This window comes from Prinia subflava, chromosome 23 (genome assembly GCF_021018805.1).
Source record: "Prinia subflava isolate CZ2003 ecotype Zambia chromosome 23, Cam_Psub_1.2, whole genome shotgun sequence".
Classification (NCBI taxonomy): domain Eukaryota; kingdom Metazoa; phylum Chordata; class Aves; order Passeriformes; family Cisticolidae; genus Prinia; species Prinia subflava.
The window spans coordinates 3,066,730-3,088,853 of record NC_086269.1 but is presented as its reverse complement, the minus strand read 5'-3'; the positions used below and the strand labels follow the sequence as shown (position 1 = coordinate 3,088,853).

The window sequence follows — 22,124 nt, the reverse complement described above, 5'->3', positions numbered from 1 at the left end:
AGGGGGAAGAAGAGAGGGGAAGGAGAAAGGGAGGTGGTGTTTTTTTCATCCCATCCCTCTGTTTTTGTTCCCGTCTTGTTACGAACTCCTCGAGCGGTGCTGGGTGAGCGCTGAGCCCGTGCTGGTGGGATGGAGGGGTGTGGAACTTAAACTGCTTTTCCATGGAGGAAAATGTGAAGGGAAAGAGGGAGAGACCCTCACTCCTGGCTGGATTCTGTGCTGCCACTTTTCTGTGTCGGGGCTGGATGTGGCAGAGAGCGGTGCTGCGTGTGCTGGTCCTGTTTTCTCCAGGAATTTCCCCCAAATCCAGGGGTTTCTCCTGGAAAAAGGCACCCTCAGCTTCACAACCTGCCACTCAGCCAAGCCCACTGGGCAAAGACTGGGAGAAAGGGAAGGATTACTGGGAGAAGGGAAGGATTTTCCAACCCGTGCTCTCGTTTCCGCATCCCGGGCCTGCCGTTCCTTTGGGTTTCCTCAGCCTGGCGGCTTCTGCCAGGTGGTTTTTCCCTGCCAGGTGGTTTTTCCTGCTGGGAAGTGCAGGTTTGCTGGGAGATGAAGCACTTGGAGAGAATGTTTTGACTTGGTTTGGATTTTCAGGGTGGAATCCGAGGTGCAGGGCCCCTGTGCTCGGTGTGGAGCCTGCTTGGGGCTTCGGCCGTGAAATACTTTGGGATTTGGGGAAAACAAACGGATTCCTGGAGTTCTGTGCCTTGCACAGGCTCGGGGAAAGCCGGAATTGTGGGTTTTCCTAAGGAATTCTTGCACTTGCTTCGCCTGGGGATGTGCAGCATATTTGCAGCAGCTTCACATTCATTTTTTGGGGGTGAACACAGCTAAAACCCAACAGAGTTTGACATCCCATCCCACCGGGACCAGGGACATTCAGCCCCCGTTCTGAGGCTCTTCTCCCCCCGGTTTAGGTCCTGCTAGCGAGTCATGATGGTTGAATCTGCCTCGGAGACGATCCGCTCCACGCCCTCGGCGCAGAACGGGGTGAGCAGCCTCAGCAATCAGCCCGATGCCGGCGGCGGCGGCCCCGGGGGCGGCGGCTGCGACGGAGCCGCCGGAGCCGAGGCCAACGGAGAGATGAGCCCCGTGGAGCTCCTGCACTTCCAGCAGCAGCAGGTAGGACGGGCAACCTGTCCCTATCAACCTGTCCCTATCAACGTGACCCTTTCCAGCTGTCCCTTCCGACCTGTCCCTTCCAGCCTTTTCTTTCCGACATGTCCCTTTCAGCCTGTCTCTTCCGACATGTCCCTTGCAGCCTGTCCTTTCCAGGCTGTCCCTTCTGACCTGTCCTTTCCAGCCTTTTCTTTCCGATCTGTCCCTTCCAGAGCCTGTCCCTTCCAGAGCCTGTCCCTTCCGACCTGTCCCTTCCAGCCTTTTCTTTCCTACCAGTCCCTTCCAGCCCGTCCCTTCCAGCCCGTCCCTTCCAACCTTTTCTTTCTGACCTGCCCCTTCCGACCTGTCCCTTCCAGCCTTTTTCTTTCCGACCCGTCCCTTCCAGCCTGTCCTACATGTGGCAGCAGGGTCCTTCGAGGATGTGGTTTGGGGACAGCACCAGGTTTTGTCCCACTCTGTCCTCGGGGTTGGGTTCCACCAGGTTTGGCCGTTCCTGGTCGAGCTGGGGTGCAGGTGCTGCCCCGAAAACCAGGGGTTTGTCTTGTCCCGCATCCCTTGGGAGGCAGAGCCCATCCATCTTTGCAGTCCGTGGGCTGGAATTCGCTGGTTTTGGGGAAAGGTCCTGCCTGCTCTGCCCCTGTCAATCTGAGGGGCTGAGACACCAAAAACCTTGGCTGTGCCACCAGGAGCAGGCGCTCCCTGAGAGGATTTGGGTTGTCCAGGAGCTGCTTTCCCATTCCCTGGGGCTCCTGGACATTGAACCTCACCCCCATGGCCCAGGACACGTGTGACAGTGACACAACAGCTCTGCGTGTCCCCTGCCACCCGCGTCCCCTCTCAGCCCTGGGGACGTGCCTGCCGCTCACCTTTCCAAACAAACTTCGGCAAAAAAAAAAAAAAAAATCAATTCCCCTGCTCGCCTACTAAATAAGGCAATGATCCCTCTCCTCGTACGGAGATCGCCTCCCTGAGCCATAAATTCCAGCGTGAAAGCTGTAAAAAATTGCTGTGTCTGATACTTTAGTAGGGAGTGCTGTAAATCCATTACCTGGATAACAGGCGTTCCGCACGCCGCTGAGCCCCTGCTCCCCGCATCCAAAGGGTAATCATGCGTGTAATGCTGCTGCCAGTGCCCCTCCCAGGGCCTGCCTGCTCTCCCTCCCGGAATTCCAGCGGATAACGGGAGCTCCGTGCTCCCCCCCAGCCAAAAAGATGCAAATCGTGGCTGTGGAAGGGGGGATGTCCTCCAGAAAATTGGGTTTTCCCTCCTTGCCGATGCTCCTGGTGAACGCCGATGTTTCATTTCAGCCCCTTGGTGGGAAGCTGGCTGGCACGTGGGGTTATTAAAGCACAGAGCTTGGTGAACTTCCAAAAAAAACCCAAAAAAAACCCAAAAGTGACACCTCCAGCGACAGCACCTGGGGAAGGGAGAGGAACTATCCCGAGGATTATCCATCTTCCCGCTTCGGGGAGCGGGCTGAGCTCCAGCTGGGGTCGGGAATAAATGTCCCCACAGCGGGAGTTTTGGACAATTAGGTGCTTGATGGAGGCTTTGCTCCATCATCCCCGGGAGCAGCCAGCGTTCTCCCTGGGTTCTCGGCCGGCTGGGCTCTTCCCGTCTCCCTCCCTCGTCCCGGAGTGTCGGCGCTCAATCCTCGTTCTTGAACTTCATGAAATTCCCCCAGGAGATGTTGGGAGGCTTTGCAGGGGTGGGAGCCCACGTCTCGTCCTGGTGGGCCCTAAAGCTCCGTGTCTGGGGGGATTTCTGGGGAGCTGCAGCTTCCCGGAGCTCGTGCTCCCATTTTTGCCTGGATTTGACCTTTTCCAGTGCCTGTGACCTCACACGGGTGAAGCCAAACAGGTCCTTGCAGGGAATTTTGGGGTTGAAGCTCCTCTCCAAGGGCGCTGTGTGGGACACTGAGGCAATGGGGGCGTTGTGGGGTGCTCAGGGACCTTTTTTGGGGCAAGGTGTGGGTGCGTGGCAGCTCCTGGATTGCTGAGAGGCTCACCCAGCTCTGCTCCACTCCAGAGCACAACATTCCCTCATCATCCTCACCCATCCTTCCTTCCTTCCTTCCCAATCCACGCCACTTCCGAGCATCCCAGAGAGCCTGGAAGGGGGAAACTCGGGAGGGGAAAACCTGGAAGGGGAGAGCCTGGAAGGGGAAAACTTGGGAGAGCCTGGAAGGGGAAAACTTGGGAGAGCCTGGAAGGGGAGAGCCTGGAAGGGGAGAGCCTGGAAGGGGAGAGCCTGGAAGGGGAAAACGTGGAAGGGGAAAACTTGGAAGGGGAAAACTTGGAAGAAGAGAGCCTGGAAGGGGAAAGCGTGGAAGGGGAAAACGTGGAAGGGGAAAACGTGGAAGGGGAAAACGTGGAAGGGGAAAACGTGGAAGGGGAAAACGTGGAAGGGGAAAACTTGGAAGGGGAAAACTCGGAAGGGGAAAACTCGGAAGGGGAAAACCTGGAAGGGGAAAACCTGGAAGGGGAAAAACTCGGAAGGGGAAAAACTCGGAAGGGGAAAAACTCGGAAGGGGAAAATCTGGAAGGGGAAACCTCGGAAGGGGAAAAACTCGGAAGGGGAAAAACTCGGAAGGGGAAAACTCGGAAGGGGAAAACTCAGAAGGGGAAAAACTCGGAAGGGGAAAAACTCGGAAGGGGAAAAACTCGGAAGGGGAAAAACTCGGAAGGGGAAAACCTCGGAAGGGGAAAACTGGGAAGGGGAAAACCTGGAAGGGGAAAACTCGGAAGGGGAAACCTCGGAAGGGGAAAAACTCGGAAGGGGAAACCTCGGAAGGGGAAAAACTCGGAAGGGGAAACCTCGGAAGGGGAAAAACTCGGAAGGGGAGAGCCACTGGGGTGGGGAAAGGGCATCGCCCTCCCCTTCCTCCCTCCCTCCTCCTCCTCCTCTCCCTCTCTGGGGTTAAATCCCTGGATTTCAATGCTGGGGATGGGGCTGAAAAGCCTCAATAGCGCACGCCCGCTTTGTGCCGGGGCTGGCGGAGGGCAGAGGGCACCGGGGGCACCGGGGGCAGCCCCCGGCCCGGGACCCCCCTCCCGCCGTTGCTGGGGAAACGTGGAGGGACCTCCGGGACTGCCGGGCTCCAGAGGGATGCGCCAGCCCCTCCCTGCCAGGCTGGATCCCCCCGAATTCCCGGAGGAGGAAGGAAATGAGGGCAGTGGGGTGATGGGGGTGGCACATCCCTATGGAGTTTTAGGGGGGTGGGAATAACAAGCGCTGCTCAACCACGATTTGGGGTTTTCCAGGGTTTTTTTCAGAATTCCTACCAAAAAATTCCAATTTTTAGCCAGCAGTTGGTGTTTAAATCCATGGGTGGCACATCCCTGTGAGGGATCCTCTGGACTTTTAGGGGAGCAGGGATAACAACGGCTGCTCAACCACAATTTGGGGTTTTCCAGGGTTTTTTTTTTCAGAATTCCTGCAAAAAATGTCCAATTTTTAGCCAGCAACTGGTGTTTAAATCCATGGGTGCAGGGTGATGGGAGTGGCACATCCCTGTGAGGGATGCTCTGGATTTTTAGGGGAGTGGGAATAACAAGCGCTGCTCAGCCACAATTTGGGGTTTTTTTTTCAGAATTCCTGTAAAAAAATTCCAATTTTTAGCCAGCAGCTGGTGTTTAAATCCATGGGTGGCACATCCCTGTGAGGGATCCTCTGGACTTTTAGGGGAGCAGGGATAACAACGGCTGCTCAACCACAATTTGGGGTTTTTCAGGGTTTTTTTTCAGAATTCCTACCAAAAAATTCCAATTTTTAGCCAGCAGCTGGTGTTTAAATCCATGGGGTGCACAGAGATGGGGTCACTGCAGGTTTGGGGTGCAGGAAATGCAGGAAAAGAATGGAAAGGGATCCTTGCACATGGAGAACCCAAATCCTCGTGGAGCAGGGACAATTCCAGAGCCTGGCACCCCACGGGAGCTCCTCCAGCTCTCAGTCCATGGAAAAGGAAAATCCAGCTGCTCTGGCATTGTTTGGGGTCGTTTTAGGGTGCAAAAAACACCTAAAAAATCGCAGTGTGCTGCAGGCAGACGGCAAAGAAACGGGGAGGAATAAACAAAAATAAGGCTTGTTTTGGAGAAGGAGCAAAAGGGACTTTTTTGGGAGTTGGGGCAGGGTGTGGAGGGGGAGGAGAGGCACTTTGCTGCCCTGGGAGAGATACCATTCCATAAAACATGTGATCACATCTCAAATATATTGTGTAATCCTCTATTATTAGGGTATTTAAGATAAAAACTAGGCCGGAGCACTTAAATGAAACTCATCTCTCTCTTCACTTCCCTGATTCATATTTTAATATTTCACTGAGGACAAATGTAGGAGCAGTTTCTTCTTTTTTTCCTGCCTTTTATTCACCTTGTTTTTCCCATTTTTCCCCTTTTTCTTCCTTTTTTCTCAGTTTTACCTCCCTTTTTCCCCCTTCCCCCCCTTTTTTCCCCCCTTTTTCCCCATTTTCCCCCATTTTTTCCCATTTTTTCCTCTCTTTTCCCCTTTATTCTATTTTTTCTCCCCCCCCTTTTTTCTCCCCCCCTTTTTTCTCCCCCCCTTTTTTCTCCCCCCCTTTTTTCTCCTCCCCTTTTTTCTCCTCCCCTTTTTCTCCCCCTTTTTCCCCCCCTTTTTCACCTTCTTTTCCCCCCCCTTTTCCCCCACTTTTTCTTCCCCTTTTCCCCCACTTTTCCCCAATTTTTCCCCCCCTTTTTCCCCTTTTCCCCCCTTTTTCTCCCTTTTTCCATGGGGTGGGATTGTCATATTCCTTTTGTGCTCTGAGTTACTGGGGCTGGCTTTAACCCCTCGCCTGTGAGGATTGAGCAGTCAGGAGCAGAGGAATAAACTCCAGGAGCACTGGAGCAGGGCAGAACAGCTGGAGATGGGCCACAGACACAGAGCTGGGTGTAAAAAGCACTTTTTTTTTCATTTTCCTGTGAGGAATTGTGTCATTTTTTCGTTCATTTGGATCTCTTGGAGCCATTTGGTTCTGGTTAAGCGAGGCCAGGGCTGGGCTGGTGGAAGTGCTCCTCAATATGGCATCATTTACTGTTAATATCCAGCTAAAAATATCCCTGTGTGTTGTTTTAATGGCTCTAATTCTGGAATGTGACGATGTCATTTTTATGAGGTTAGTGTAAAAAATCTTCCTTTTTTTTTTACCATTTTTTTTCAGCCCTTCCCAACTTCTTTCCACCCTCCAAAAGGATCGGAGGGGAAAGGGAAGAGAAAAATTCCCCTTTCTCCCTCTTTCCATGCAAAGTTCTTGCTTTAATGGAATTTTTCAGGTGTTTTTTTTTCTCTTTTTGGAAGATAAAACACCACATAAAGCTCTGATCCAGGTGGAAAATCCCTCAGCTGATTTTGGGCAGCTCTTCCCAGCTGGAGCATCCAGGCTGGAATTAAAAACTCCATCCTCATTAAATGAGGCACTTTCAAATACCCCAGGCAAGATTTTTCCTTTGTCCTGGGATTATTTTGGGTTGAATTTTTGGGGGGGGAAGGCTGTGGCTACTCCTTTTAGGATGTCCCATGGATGTCTCCGTGCTCTCCAAACTTCTTTTTGGAGCTCTTGACTCATTTCTTCCCAATCGTGAGGCCTTGGAGAGGCTCTGCTGGGACAGGTTTTGAGGAGGAAAAGGCAGGGATGAGGATTAATCCCACATTAATCCAAGGTGTGGTGTGAGGCAGCCACCCTGGATGGGCTGGGAGCTGCCCTCTCTTCTCCCTGGGCTCCTCCATGGCAGGAAGAGGAGTTTGTGGTGTTTACCATGGAAAATCCCAAAATCTGCCCTTCCTGGAGGTCTAGAGAAGCATTCAGCACATCCAGAGGTGGATGTGTGGAGCCCTGGATGGGGAAAAATCAGGATAATCCTGATTAGGAGGGGAAAAAAATCAGGATAATCCTCAGGTTGGCTGGGTGGAAGTTGGAAAAAGGGGCTGCTCCCCTGCTGGAGGATGTCTGGAGTTGGGGATGGTGCAGAGAACTCTGGGGATTTGGGGTCTGAGGGGAGGGATGAGCATCCCTGGGGGGATCCTGGGAGCAGGAAAACCTCCGGTGCTGTGGGAGCAGGTCCTGGCAGGGTGGGATTAATCCCAGCGTGGTTGGGCTGTTCATTGACCCCTTCCCAGTGTCTCCCTGCAATCCCAGGTGTTGGAGTCTAGAACATTCCTCTGGCCACCCTGGAGGGTTTGGAGATGGGACACGGGGGTCTGGGGTCTGCACAAGGGGGTCAGAGCCTCACAGGAGGACACTGCCTCTGATCCCTGCCATGGCAGTGAATGCCCACATTGTATGAAGAATCACAAGCTGGGAGAATTCAAAATAAGTAGTATTTAGTTTATCATAGAATGTAAATGTAGAATCTGGGATTTTTAGTATATGGGGCTGAAGAGACAAGATGGAGGAATTGGGGAGTGGCCCCTGTGCTCCTTGTTCTTGCTCTCGTCCCCCATCTTGTGCTGAGTTGGGTTTTAGAGATTGGTTTAGAGTAGAAATGACATTGTTAGCATAGGTAGTAGGTATTGGTAAAATTTTGAAAATAAAAAGTTCATTTTGGACAGTGGTTGGGTCAGGGGTACTGTACATAAGGTGTGGGGCTCTCTGATCTGCCCCAGTCCTGCCCCAGTCCTGCTCTGCTGGGGACACCTTGCAAAGCTGAGAAAGAACTGAGATAATGAAGAATAAACAACCTTGGAAATGTGCACTGGAGGACTCAGCTTGTCTGCTCTACCTCTGGTGTGAAACACCCAGGGCGAAGAGAAGCCTGAAAACCTGATTAACTCTGGGAACAGCAACCCAGGGGAAACTCCCAGGGAACAGCAACCCTGGGGGAACCCTGAGCACCTTGGGGAACACCAACCCCAAGGAGAATCTCAGGGAAAGTTAACCTTGAGACCCAGGTGTGTTCCCCATCCCAGGGAAGTTCTGAGCTCCCCCAGCAGTGTCCAGGTCCCCTTCCTCTTCCTCATCCCGGGATGTGCTGCCCTTGGGGAGGGCAGAGCCAAACCAGCAGCCTGAGACACTGAAAACGTTCTGGGATCATTTGGTGATCAGAGGGACACCAGGAATTCATTCCCAATTCTGGGTGATGCGCTGATGATTCCTGGATAACACCAGGCTATAGGATGAGGGTTGATTTTTATCTATAAATCATTTTTCCTCCTGTTCCCAGAGGTAAAATCCCATCTGCTCCCACAGGGAGGCTCTTCCTTCTGCTTCCCACCTCCTCAGCCCAAAGTGACACTTCCCTGTGGAAAAGCTTCATCCCCTCACCACTGCAGGCAATAAACTCAATGGCAGGTGGCTCTGCATCCCAAAATATCCCGAAATATCCCGAAATATCCCGAAATTCCATCCTGGCTGCTCCACATGGAAACAACAGGTTTCCATCCCTGTCTGCAGGCTCAGCCCAGAGGGGGCAGCCAGAGAGGCCCCCGTGTGCAATTGTGAGGCCATGTCTGGGTGTTTTTGGTTTTTTTTTCCTGTAAATCTTTGTAATTTCGTGCTTCAGAGCACACCAAAGTGAGGCAGCCAGCGGGGAGTGAATTAAATTCCCCCCTGAGGGCCTGAGCACCCCAGGCCAGCCAGGCCTTGGCTTTGGGAGGAGGAATTCCGGGAGAAGTTTGCCTAGAAAAAGTGATGAGTTTCTTCAAGTTTTTTCAACGCTTTTTGTGTGCTGGAATTCTCTTCCTGAGGCTTTTCTCCCGGTGTTTTCCATCCCTGCTGAGCTGGGTTTTTTTTGCCAGGCTGAGGCAGGGACCTGCCCTCACCGTATCCCCTCTGTGCTTGCAAACACAGCAGGAATTGCTCGTGGAGAAGCCAAATCCGTGCAAAACTTTGCTAAAAAACTCTCAGAAAAGCAGCTAAAGCTGAGGGATCTGCTGTGGGGATGTGGGATGCAGCCCAGTGCTCCAGCACCCATCCTGGTGGGTGCCTCGGGCCTGGCGCTGAGCTGCCGCCGAGTGGATTCCTCCACCCCGGCTTTTAACTGGAATTACTGTTTTCATTTCCAAAAGTAATTAAAATATCAGACCTTGAGCTGTCATAACTGTCACAGGGTTTTTGTGCTCGCATTACCGATGCACATCTATCCCTGGTAATAACAGGGAAAATAAAATGCCCGTGGAGAAACACTGGGGCTGAGGCAGCTCCGGGATCTGGACTATGGGATTTTTTCCATCAGTGATTCCCAGTGGTGAATTGCTGTGTTTGTCCTCGAGGATCTGAGTTTTTAATTATTTGGATAAAGGAAGTTGAGGAGTTATTGGTTGGGTGGCTTTGGGGGTGCTCAGTGGCCATGAGGCAGCTCTGGTAATTCACCACAGGAATAGGGAAGCAGGATCCATTTACTGACAAAATTCCTCAGGTTTTGATTTTCTTTCTCCATCTTTGGGTGTTCTAAAACATTTAAAAATAGGTTTATTTCTTTACAACTTTAAAACCCAAATCCAAGGGTGCCCAGTGCTGTGTCTGGGGTGTTTGGTTTGGGCCCTCTGCTATGAAATTACAATTTCTTTATAAAGTAAGGCTGTGTCGTTAAACCCTTTGCTCTCAGCCTCCAACTGGAAATTCCCTCTTATTTTCCACGTGCCCCTGTAGTGCCTGTCCAGCTGTAGAGAGCGGATCTGGTGGATTTTCCACCAAAACAAAGATGTGGCACAGCTGGGACATCTTTTGCTTTTCACGTGCTCTTCCCAAGAGCTCCCTGTGAAGAGGAGCAAAGGGAGGACCTGAAATGGGATCTAAAATGCAGGGAATGACTTTTCATGGATGCTGCATTTGAGGAGGGGCTCTGGGTTGGGGTTTTGTGGGTGCTCCTTGGTTTGGATCGACAGGTGAAGCATCTGCTGGGCTGAGCATGCGTGAGTGGATTTGGGAGGGTGGAGATTTTTCAGAAATGTGCCCAAAAAGCCCTAGAAGGAAGGAAAAGAATCCTTGTAAAGCAGAAAAAAGGAACAAACAGGTCTGGTTGTTTTCCTCAGAGCTTTACTCCCTTTCCGGGCTTCCAAGCTCTTTTTCTCAGCTCACACTTGCTGTTCTCTTCTCCTTGGCTCTTCACAGGATTTTCCTTCATTTCCCCCGTTTTCTCCGGCTGCCCACAGTGCTGGGCATGGCTGCGTTGTACCTGTGTTTTTCACAAGTGAATTTTATCCATTTCTGTTGTTTTTTCCCTATTTTTGTGGGATTCTCAGTGAAACATCATCATCCCTGTAAAACCTTGAAGAAACTCATCATTTTTTCTAGCCAAACCCCCTAAAAAATCCAGGTTTCGTGGTGGTCACTTCTGTGGGTTGCAGAGCACCTCCTGGATCACCATGAAATCCACTGGGATGAATTCCTGGATTGATTCAGGCTGGGATCCTGCACTTCGCTTCACCCAAACCTGGCTGCTGACTGGAACTTTCTGCTGCTCCAGTGCCACAATCCAATTAATAAAATTAAATACCCAAAGTAGCTTTGGGCACAAGGGACAGCAGCAGGAAAGGTGGAGGTGGCTCTGGAATAAATCACCAGGTGGCTGTGCCAGGGCTGGGGTTTGGGAATGACCCTTGTGCCACGGGAATGCTGGACCTGGTGGGGATTTTTGGAAGAGGACTGGATTGTCCCCGTAGGGGCTGGGAGAGTGGTGGTCTGTACTGGGATGTACTGGTCAAACTGGTGTGGCAGGAGGGAGCGCCGGGGCGCCCTGCGCTCTTTGTGCATCGAACCCATCCCGGGAATGAAATCCATGGAGGAGGAGGAGGAGGAGGAGGGAGCCTTCCTCGTGCCCACCCCTGTGTCTCTCTTGCAGGCTCTGCAGGTGGCTCGGCAGTTCCTGCTGCAGCAGGCCACGGGGCTCAGCTCCCCCAGCAGCAACGAGGGCAAGCAGCCAGCGGTGCAGGTGAGCCCCGAGGACGTGCCAGTGTCCCCTGTCACCCCCTCCCGCGAAGGGACAAACCCCTGTCACCTCCATGGCTGGAGCACTGCAGGAGTTCAATCCTCTGGAAACCTCCAGAAGTTTCTTGGGAGGTTTTTTTTTTGTGTGTGTGTGTGGGAATGGGGAAGGGCTGGGGAGGGGAGGTCACTGTGTGTCATCACTTTTTGGGACACTGTTTTGGGAACAGAGTTTCCCAGTGTTGGAGCATCCCAGGATGGATGCTGGGTGCTGTGAGGGTGGCTCAGGGCTGAAAAAGGGAACAATCCTTTGGGCTGGAGCCAGGGCAGGTCCTCCAGGATGGGACACAGGCCCAGCTGGGATGGGGATTTGTGGCACTCGGCAGGAAAATGGGCTTTGGGTGGGCACATCCTGCTCCTGGAGGGATGGGGAACCTCCCCTTTGCTCCCCTTCTCTGCCAAAGGAAAAGGGCAGAAAATGGGCAGGAGAGGGGTGAAATCTGGAGAGAGGAGGAGGCAGGGAGAAGCAAAGCCCAAGCGATGGGAAGTGACAATTTAAATAGCTGTGCGGAGGGGCTCTCCCTTCAGGCTAATTAAATTTATCGGAGAACAGCAGGTTACCTTATTAGAGCCACGTGGGTTTAATTAACAAAGGAAAGTAATTAGCACAAGCGCTCTCGGAGCTGGAGGTCCTGCCTGTGCCAGGCTGAGCCGGGCTGGGATGGGCAATCCCGGGATCCTCGCCCTGTTTGGAGTGCCAGGGCACGGCTGAGCCATCCAGCAGCAATTCCCGAGGCTCAGGAGAGCCCAGAACCCCCCGGGTTGGGAAGCAGCAGCCGGGTGGGAGCAGCGGGAATTAGTCAGGGCTCCTACGGCACAAACAGGCGGCTTTTTCCAGCGGTGCCGGCAGGAAGGAAATGCAGTCACTGCATGGAAAATGTCTGCAGAGGACAAAGGCGGCGAGGGTGAAGTCAGATTCCGGTAACCGGCGCCTCGCTCCCCTCCGTGGGTGTGTGTCCCTGCACTCCTCCTCCTCCTCCTCGCCCTGCCTGGTATTCCCGGCTGGATTCAGCCGAACATCGCGTCCTCCCTTCCCTGCTGCTCCCCGGCCTCCCCTCCCTGCCTGCCCATCTGGCCAGCGGCTTTTGCCGGAGTGAACTGGATCTCCCCTCCTTCCCCTCCTCCCTTTTTTCTCTCTCCGTGTTGCAAAAAGGACTTGTGAAAGTTGTAGACGTGAGTCAGAAATAGCTCATAACTCAGCAGCGCCCGGCAATGCCTCCCCCCGCGGCCCCGCCGGCAGCTGGAGCGGGATCTGACCGAGGGGAGATAGGGGATTAAGCAGACTCCTTTGAAAGGAAGTTTATCTAAGGCACGGCGGTGTGGATGAGACTGGCCAGGACGGCTGGAGGAGGAGGAGGAGGAGGAAGGCTGGGTCCCAGCGCAGCCCTGCTTGGCTTGGAGGCAGCAGGAAGCGCGGCAGGACGGGAATGTTTGGGAGTTGAGGTGTCCCTGGGGTGCCAGCCTGGCTCCCTGCCTGGGGATGCGCAGCCCCCCAAGCTTGGGAATGGATTTCCACATCCGTGGGGAGTTTTGGCTCCCCTCGGTGCCGTGCCAGCTGGCTCCTGGCCCCCAATCCTGGGGAATGAGCAGGAGGGTCTCGGTTTTGGCAGGGAGAGCAGGAGACCCCCCGTGCTTGCCCACGCCGTGCACTCTCCTTGTCACCCCGCTGATGGGGCTGGGATGTGTTTGGGGCACCAAGCCAGCGGGAATATTAATGACATTCCCAGTGGCTTGTGCTTAAAAAACAACCAGGGAGCTGCTGGGCTCAGCAGAGTCTTGGATTTGGGGTTTTTTTTGGAGTAGGGACCCTCTTCCCACAGATGCCTGGAGGTGTGTGTGGAGAGTCTCGTGTTGTCACTCCAATTACAGCTGCAGGAAAGGAAAAAAAACCCAAAACCCCATCTTTGGGTGTTCTAAAACATTTAAAAATAGGTTTATTTCTTTACAACTTTCAAACTCTTGGGAACTTGTTGGGCACTGACAAAGTGGTGCTTTTGGGGGCTTTTGGTGTTGCTGTCCTGGGATGGTGGGAGCAGCAGATCCCCCTGGGATCCTGCTGGGATCCAGCAAAGCCCACGGAAGGAGGTGCTGGGAGAGCAGCACCCCAAATTGTCAGTGCTGGTTTGGAGGCACCAGGGAAGGATGGGGTGCCCTCTTTGGGTGCCCTCAGAGCTGGGGGTCTCTGCTGGGATCAAGTGTCTGGAAGGGGAGAGGGGCTGGAGGGCGCCCGGGGAAGGGAGGAGAGGAGTTCGGAGCAAACTGCGGGAAATTGCTTTTCTTTTGTCTGCTGCAGCGGGGAGGGCAGCGGAGCAGAAAAGTGTATTTTTGTTGATTTGAAACTTGAGTGAAATGGGTAATGAAGACAGATCAATACCAGCCCTTCCACGTTCCCTCTCCAGGAAAAATAAAAATTCCAGCAGCCCATCCGCCTGGGCTCGCGACGAGGGTTTTCCATTTGGACTTGGAGCATCCCTGTCTGTCCCTGCTCCATCCCAAAGTCCCCAGCTCTGCCAGCCTGGTGGCACTGCCACCATCCCGCTCTGGGGTTGGTGGTTTGGGGTCACAGAGGAGCAAAGTCCCTTTAATCCCTGTAGGATTGTGGGGGTGAGAGCTGTGCCAGCACCCCGTGCCCACGGAGGGGACATAGGGACCCCGGGCAGGGGCTCGCTGAGGAGGGGGCTCAGTGCTGTCCCCTCTGCTGCCACTGTCCCCAAGAGCCACTGGAGCCCAGCCAGGTGTGATTGGGGCCTCCCCAGCGGGAAGGCTGCGCTAACGAGGGTGCGCTAATGAGGATGCTCTAACAAGGATACGCGTGGGGCTGAACATGCCAGGGATTGATTCTTCCTTTTCTTCACACCAAGCTGAGCAGCAGGGCCCGGTGTTCTCCATGCTGGTGTCCCCTCACCCTGCTGCCACCTCAAGCCTTTGGTGCTGGGGCTGCTCAGAGTGTTCCTAAAATTGTTCCTAAAACCACCCACAGCCTCAAACCCAGCCTGGGGCTGAGCTTCATTTCTCCTCTGACCCTGGGCAGATTTTAGTGCATGGTCTCACCCCAGCCTGGTGAGTCCAGAGGTGGCACAGCAGTGTTTGGGTGGCTCTGTGCCACCCCTCGGGGTTTACAGGCCATGGCTGGGGTCACCCCGGTGTCACTGCCTGGCCCTGGGCGCTGGGAGCACTCCCAGACTGTCCGAGCCAGCCGGATCCTGGAGCTCACCCAGGGGTGCTGAGGGCAGGAGGGGAGGCCGGGATGTGCCAGAGGGGCTGGGTTTGTTCTTCTCCTGTCAGAATTGGGTGCTCTGGGGTGGGATTTGCTCATCCCCTGCCCCTAAAACAGCACAACTCGAGGCTGCTTTTGGTGATTGTTTCCCCCTTTCCATTCCCAACCTCCTCGGTTTGTTTCTGTTGGGTTTGGGTTTGAAAAGAGTGGTTAAAATTAGGAAAAACAGCACAAACGTGTTTTCTGGGGAGTTAAACCCCAAGAGTGGATCAGAGCAGGGATGTGCAGCTCTGAGCTCTGCAGGAAACCAGGATTGAGAGAGAGAGAAGGGTGCTCATCCCGATGATCCCAGAGCCAGCAGGGGTGGTGGGGACAGGTCTGGGCTGTGTGGCCGAGGCGTGGCCGGGAGCTGCCCCTTCCCGCAGTGGCGGTGACGTGCTGCCCCTGGGGACACTGTGGCTCCTGCGGTGACCTCCCGGCCCGGGTGACAGCCGGAGCAGGGATGTTTGGAGGCTGACAGAGGATGTCCCCAGGCCGTGCCAAGCCAGCTGTCCCCGGGGTCAGGAGGGCACTGTCCCTCTGATGTCAACCCCGCAGCGCTGCGAGCCAAGGCTGCCGGGCCGTGGCTTTCCCCGCTCCGCCTCGCTCCTGGCAGCTCAATCCGCTTCCCGTAAAAACAACCCCCAAAAAAATCCAGGAAAAATTTCTCAAGAGCCTCGCTCCCCATCCCGCCTCGTTCCACACGGCCAAGTCCTGCTTCCCTCAGCTGGCTTTGGCTCAGGGAGGGACTATTCCCTGGAATACCTGCCTGCTTTTCCACCCACCGCCTGCTGCTCCCGCCCCGTCCTCTGGCACGGGGATTACAGCCGGGCCCGCCTGGAAAAGCAGCCCCTGGAGATGCTGCTGGCCGGCCGGAGCAGCGCCGGCTGGTTCTGGGAGCAGCCAGAGCTGTTAGTAAGCAGTTTCTGCGGGGTGGCAGGCGGCCAAGGCGTGAGTCAAACCCTTCCTGACTCGGTGTCTGGCAGATGCCAGCTCGTGACGCGCCGGGCTGGTCCCCAGCCACTGCTGCTGCTGCTCCGGGGCTGCTGCCGGGACCTGCTTCCCCAGGGATGTGCCGGCTGCAAGGACATTTCCCGCCTGCTCTGGTGCCTGGGGGTGGTGGCAGCTGGGTGACACCCACCCCTCGCAGCCCCTGTGCTGCTCTGGTGTCCAGGGGTGGTGGCAGCTGGGTGACATTCACCTCACAGCTGGGTGACACCCCTCACAGCTGGGTGACACTCACCCCTCAGCTGGGTGACACTCACCCATTGCAGCCCCTGTGCTGCTCTGGTGTCCAGGGGTGGTGGCAGCTGGGTGACACTCACCCCTCAGCTGGGTGACACTAACCCCTCACAGCCCCTGTGCTGCTCTGGTGTCCGGGGTGGTGGCAGCTGGGTGACATTCACCCCTCAGCTGTGTGACACTAACCCCTCACAGCCCCTGTGCTGCTCTGGTGTCCGGGGTGGTGGCAGCTGGGTGACACTCACCCCTCACAGCTGGGTGACACTCACCCCTCACAGCTGGGTGACACTCACCCCTCACAGCTGGGTGACACTCACCCCTCACAGCTGGGTGACACTCACCCCTCGGCTGGGTGACACTCACCCCTCAGCTGGGTGACACCCCTCACAGCTGGGTGACACCCCTCACAGCTGGCACCCTTCAGCTCTCACATTGACCACCTGCACCCCAGATTTTGAGGCAGTTGCTGCCCAGATCCCGCTGTTATCCCGGGATGCCAGGCTGGCCTCTCTCCGTGCCATGGGGAATCTTGTCACTGAGGCCATGGCTGCAGGTGCAGGGCTGTCCCAGTGCCACCCTGGGCTGTGTCACTGCGGGGCTTTTGGCCAGGTTGGGGTGGACATTTCCAACCCCATTTCCGTCCCTGTCTCATTTTGCTGGAGGAGCAGCTCTCCCTGTCCCCAACAGGCAGCTGGCACTGTCACCAGAGCTGGGACAGAGAGCCCCCAGCACTGGGGTTTGCTGGCCCACACTGGGGTCAAGGCAGTGCTGGAACATTCCCAGCACCAGGCGTGGGATGAATGGGAGCAAAACCGCCTGGAAGTGGGAATTTCCTCTTTTACTAAAACTTGCTGCTTTCCCTGGAAACATGAACTGGGAGAGGAACGTTTTCCACGCTATGGGGAAATTCTTCACGGGAACCAAGGAGCAGCAGAGCCCGGATGCCCCTCTCAAGTTCACCCCATTCCCACCTCACCCCCACACGGATCCGCCACCATTTCTCCGTGTCAGCTCCGCATCCGAGCACGGGGGGGAGGAAAAAAAAAAAGCCATTTAATGCAGACAAAGGTTGTATGAAAATATAATTCTGCTTTTGTTAGCAGCCATCAAACTCTAAAAAGCGTCACTTTTGTTTTCTTGTAACATTGTGAAAACCTCGTGTCGGATCGAGAGCTGGGGCCCTCTCGACTAATCGCCTCTCCTTTGTGTTTTTAGATTATAGGGGCAATTAGTGTTGTCAAAACCTCTGGCAATTCTCTTTGCTCTTGACAGGGTGTCAGTCCGCTGGGCGAGAAATGGAAGGTGTTATAACTCTCCGGTAATTAGGATGCCTCCGATTTGAAAATGCCAGCAAACGTGTTCGAGGGGCCGCGGGAGGGGGCGGGGAGCCCGCCCGGGCTGGGGGGGATGCGGAGGAGCAATTAATTAGGGGCTCTCATTCCGAGCACGTTGCAGGCTGATGAATTGGCAGAGGGAAATTAGCGGCGCTCCTGGGCGCTCTCCTTGCCAGCTTCCCCCTCCTGCCCAGATGTTCGCCCGGGGCTTGGCACAGCTGGCTGGGAGCACCTGGCTGCCCAAGCAGCAGCTCCTCCCTGGGTGCTGGTGCCACGGGGGGGGCTCTGATGGGTGCTCATTCCTGAGCTGCAGCCCTTGGGTGGGAAGTCAGAGGAATTAATCAATAGCTCCTCCACGGAGGTGGCTGGAGGGGGAAGCGCTGGTGACAAACAGAGCTCACCCCGTGCCCGACGCCTCCCTGCAGCAGAGTGCCTGAGTAAATAGATAAGGCTTTGCAATCTCTCTTGAAGGTCAGCTGGACACCCAGCACAGATGGGAGGGACTGCACGGGGCCACCGTGTGGTCCCGTCCCTGCTGGAGTGGCTGGAAGGGGCCCAGACTGGGCAGACTGGGGTGGCAGGAACCAGGCTGTCAGTGGGACTTGGCTGGGTTTCTGTGCTCGCTGAGGTCCTGAGATCCTGGGCTGAGGGGCTGAGGGGCTGAGGAGTTGTTTAGTTTGGATTTTTAGTTTTGGAGTTTTAGTTTAGAGGCGGATCCTTGGCGTGCAACTGGATCCTGGCTTGTGCTCTGCCCATCCCACATGCCCTGGGATCCCCTGGAAGAGCCCGTGGCTGCTGGTGGCTCCTGACCAGCAATCCTTATTGGCTTGCCCAGGAATATGAGGCATCCAGGAGGGTCATTAAATTCCAGTGAGGCCCTAACCCTGCCCAGAGCCTCGGGAAGGGCTTTGGGCTGGTGGGATCAGGGACGAGGCCGCTCCTGATGGTTCCATCCGGGCACTGCTCCACCTGGGCAGGACCCAGCAGGGCTGGGATCCATCACCAACACCTTCCCAGGAGCTTTGCCGGGGGCGTGGAGCCGTGTTTTGATAACCAAAGGCAGGGGCTGGCAGTTTCCCTCGGCCCTCCCTCCTCTTGGCACAGTAATTACAGGAGTTACTGGTGTCAGCTGGAGGTAAAGCTTTGATGTGTCTGGAGAACCCCGTAACCTCTTCCTCGGTGCTCTGCAGAGTTATTTGGGTGATCGGTATCTTCCCACTTCCCTGGCATTTCCCTCCACCCTTCCCATGCCCCCAGCAGGGGAGGGAGCTGTGGTTTGATGCCCAGTTCCCCCAGCTAAATTGCATTTTGAGAAGAGCCCTCAGCTTGGGGAGGGGGAGCTCATGGTTCAGGAGGCTTTGTCCTGGTGCCAGCAGCCCCACGGGACATCTCCCTGCCATCACCATGTCCCAGGGGACAGACCAGTGACCAGGGTCTTCATCCAGAGGTGACAGAGGTGTGGGGGGCGTGGGGGATGCGGCACTGTTGGCGTTTGGGGCGAGTTTGGCAGGCCGGGGTTGTCCGTGTGACGTGTCCTCGCTGCCGCAGGTCCCCGTGTCCGTGGCCATGATGTCCCCGCAGATGATCACGCCGCAGCAGATGCAGCAGATCCTGTCCCCGCCGCAGCTCCAGGCCCTCCTGCAGCAGCAGCAGGCGATAATGCTGCAACAGGTAACGCTGCACGGGGGCTGAATCCAGCCAGGCCGTTCCCACCGGGGGCTGGCAATGCTGGGGTTTGTTGGAGGCACAGAAATGGGTCCTTTCCTCCTTCTGCTCTCCACATGTTTCCTTTGGGATTCCCAGCACGTCCAGGGATGAGAAGAGCTGCAGGTGCTGACAGTGCTGGTGCTGCCACCCTGAGCCAGGGGCTCAAAAGCTACAAAATTCCTGCTCAAGGGCTGGTTTGGGGCTGTCCTGGGAAAAGCTGGGGTCGGGGTGGATGTTCTTGGTTTGATGTGCCCCGAGCAGAGCCCCTGTGGGCACTGCTGGGCTTTGGGCAGGTGCCTGTGTTCAGCTCCAGAGCTGAGGTTTGTTTCTCATGGCCCTGCTCGGCTTTTCCAGAGATTTTAGTCAGATGGGGAGGGAAGAAAAAGGAGGAGAAGGAAAAAAAAACCAAAAAAACAGATTTCCACTCTGAAACAAAATAGGTCTGCTTGGGTAAACAGCTCCCGCCGGCGGGAAGGAGGGAGAGAGGGAGAAACCCCACAAGCATCCTCCACACCCTTCCTCCTGCCTCCAGTACCTGTTTACTCCAAACAGGCTGATAAGGATTCAAGGTTGGCCCCAGGGAAAGAACAAAGGGTAAACACTACCCTGGGTGGGTCCTTCCACAAGCCTCTTTGGAGCCGGATAAAGAAACACGTTTGACTGCAAATTAAACAACCCAGGCCGGAATAGCTCACATTCTCCACCGGCAGCAAACCAAACATCACACCTCTCACCCCTGACCCAATGTTCCTGCTCCCAGCCCGGCCGTGCCGCAGCGCCCTGGCTCGGGCTGGCTCGGGGGTAAACACGCAGCCCCTCCAAACCTGTTCTGGGACACAAACAGCCACTGCCTGCCGGCAGCCCCGAGCTGAGAAAGGCTCCCCGGCATCCCCAGGGACATTCCTGAGCCCCTGCGAGGGGGCTGGGGGGTCTCGCTGACCTCCCCGTGCCTTTCTCCCCCTCCCTGCACGCAGCAAATCCATCAGCCACAGTTTATTTAGGGGCCAGAGCGAGAGCTGGTGGCGATGCCAGCAGGTCCCGGCGCTGCCTGTGGACACTGGGACCCTCTCTGGTGGCTCCCTGTGGATCCAGGGGATTTATCCCTGTTTTAATGGCCCAGCAAACGCCTCTGCTTTGATTTGAGGGGCTGTTTGGACTGCAGAGCTGAACCCTCAGCTCTCACAGGTTGTGGCTGCTCCTGGTCCTCCCCAGCTGGGACCCCACTGGCTCTCACAGCGCTTGTCAGGGCTGTTTTGGGGTCCCACCATTCCAAAATCGGGGTTTCCCCACCCTGAAATGCTCTGTGATGTGCCAGAGCACCCCAGCCTGCTTTTCTCTCAAGGGGCAGCGAGTTGGCATTAAAATAAACAGCAGCGTGGGCACTGGTGGTGTTTGGGGAGTTCAGGGGCCATGGGGATCCACAGCCCTTGGCAATGCATGCCCAGGGTTCCTCTGCTGCCCTGAATCCCCTGGTGGGTCCTTTCCCTCCCACCCTGCACCAGGTGACACAGGGAGGACACTGGTGACAGTGCCAGGAGCTGGCAGGGCTGTGGCAATGCCTCGGCGCCGGGCACGGGGTGGGGAGGTGGGCACGGGGGGGTGAGGTGAGGTGGGCACGGGGTGGTTCCACTGCTGATCCCGTTGCTCTCTCCCCTTCCCAGCTGCAGGAATACTACAAGAAGCAGCAGGAGCAGCTTCACCTGCAGCTGTTGACCCAGCAGCAAGCCGGAAAGCAGCAACCCAAAGAGGTGAGGGCACCTGGAGGGCACTGGGCCAGCAGAGCTGGCAGCAAATTGAAAGGGGACCAAACACAAAACCAAGCACAAAACAAAGTGCAAAGGGCAACCCCAGCACCCCAGAGGGGTGGGACATGGGGACATCCTGCTCTGGAGGTGCCAGGGTGACAAGTCCTGTCACTGGGAGTTGTTGTTCTTCCTCCTTTTCCTCCTCCTCTTCCTCCCTCTCTGCGATCTGGGGCATCCACAAGATGTGGGGTGTGAGGTGCCAGCACTGGAGACCCTCCCTGGTGACAGGGACAGGTCCCAGCCCCCCAGCAGTGAGCGGGGGCTCCCCAAATCCCCCCGTGGTGGGATCAGAGAAGGCTCAGCCCAGCCTGTGCCCAGCCAGGCTCAGCTTGGGCAGCCCGGTCCTGGCTGAGCTGGCACGGCAGCGCCCTGGGCAGCGGGCAGGGCTGGTCAGGAGGCAACCAAAGCAGGGCTTTTCCTGCCAGGAAGGACGGCTCTCCAAAGCCCAGGGAATGTGGGAAACAGCAGTGATCCCAGCAAAGGGCTTTTCCAGCGGGACACTCGGAGGTGGGCAGGGCTCTCAGCCCCCCAGGGCCACGTTGGCAGCGCTGGGCAGGTGGGTGGGCCTGGTGGAGACTCATTTTATGCCACCAACCTTGCATAACCCCATTTACACAGCAGGTTTTGCCCCCGAGGGCACAGTGATGCCCCCCAAGGGGTTGTGGCTGTGTTTTGGGGACGTGCTGGTCACACAGAGGCTGGGGACAGAGCTCAGCCAGCGGACAGCACCGCTCCCTTCCTTTTCCTTGGGCATTTTTGCCCCTCTCTCTCCCCAAAATGCTTCACATGGGGGTTTTTTGCAGTGCACTTTTGCAGAATTCATGTGTGCCATCACTGCCCCTCCACTGAGTGTCCTTCCATGGGCTCTCAGTGACAGGGGACACCTCCCTGAGCCACCCCCTGCACGTCCCTGGTGCTGGCAGGGGTGCTGGGGCTGTTTGTGGCCATCACTCCTCCCAAAATCCAGCACCCAAATGGACACCCAGCACTCAAAACTCAGCATTTTTGCAGGGAGGGAAGATTTTAAGCCCAAACTGTGTGTTGAGGTGGCACAGGAGGGACTCACTGGCAAAGCCACGTTGGCATAGAGGACCAGGGTGTCTGTAGTGGCTCAGGGTCACCTGCTCCAGCCTCAGCCAGGCTCTCAGCGTGGGATGCTGTGAATTTACAGGGTCAGGGTTATCAGAGCCATCTCCAGGAGCTGCTGGTGCTCCGGGAAACGGGGGAGGCGTAAATGTGAGCTTCCTCAAGGACTTTGCTGCTGGCCCTGGCGATGTTCTCTTGCAGCACCGAGCAGGGATATAATTAAGCTCTAACAAAGCGCTTGCTTAGCGGGCTCCACTTTAAAAAGCATGTGTTAACTTTTAATTAAATGGTACAGAGGAGACGGGAAATTTATCCAACAAGAAAGGGTGTAGCGGGTGGGGGAAGGGGTGCTGGATGCTGCTGGAGGGGTGTGTGTCCAGCTTTCCAGCTGGGAAAAGCACTGAGGGAGTCCCAGCAAGGGGATTGTCAGTGTTTCCCTTCCTTAAATCCTTGGATAAGCTTTGGTTTCACCCCCAAAATTGTGGTAGCTGGTGTTCCTGTTGTGTTCGTGTTTGCCTGCTGGGAATGGTGGTGCTGGGGCTTCCCTGAAACTCAGGGAGGAGCTGGAGTGTCTGGGGTGCCTCCACAGAGCCACCCTTGGATCCTTCATGGAAACCCACGGCCGGATTTATTT

At 55.8% G+C, this 22,124-nt stretch overlaps 1 protein-coding gene across 6 annotated transcripts in view; it reads left to right on the top strand.

The window, feature by feature from the left end:
* FOXP4 (forkhead box P4) overlaps nt 1-22,124 on the top strand; it is a 61,288-nt gene that overhangs the window by 18,558 nt on the left and 20,606 nt on the right. For all 6 annotated transcript variants that reach the window (XR_010082933.1, XR_010082932.1, XM_063418546.1 and 3 more), the window contains exons 2-5: nt 921-1,125; nt 10,918-11,007; nt 18,441-18,563; nt 20,261-20,347. Coding sequence is in view for 4 of the 6 variants with exons in the window: in XM_063418546.1 (XP_063274616.1) it covers nt 937-1,125; nt 10,918-11,007; nt 18,441-18,563; nt 20,261-20,347 (489 nt within the window). In the remaining 2 variants the exon portion in view is untranslated. The remainder of the gene's footprint in view (nt 1-920; nt 1,126-10,917; nt 11,008-18,440; nt 18,564-20,260; nt 20,348-22,124) is intronic.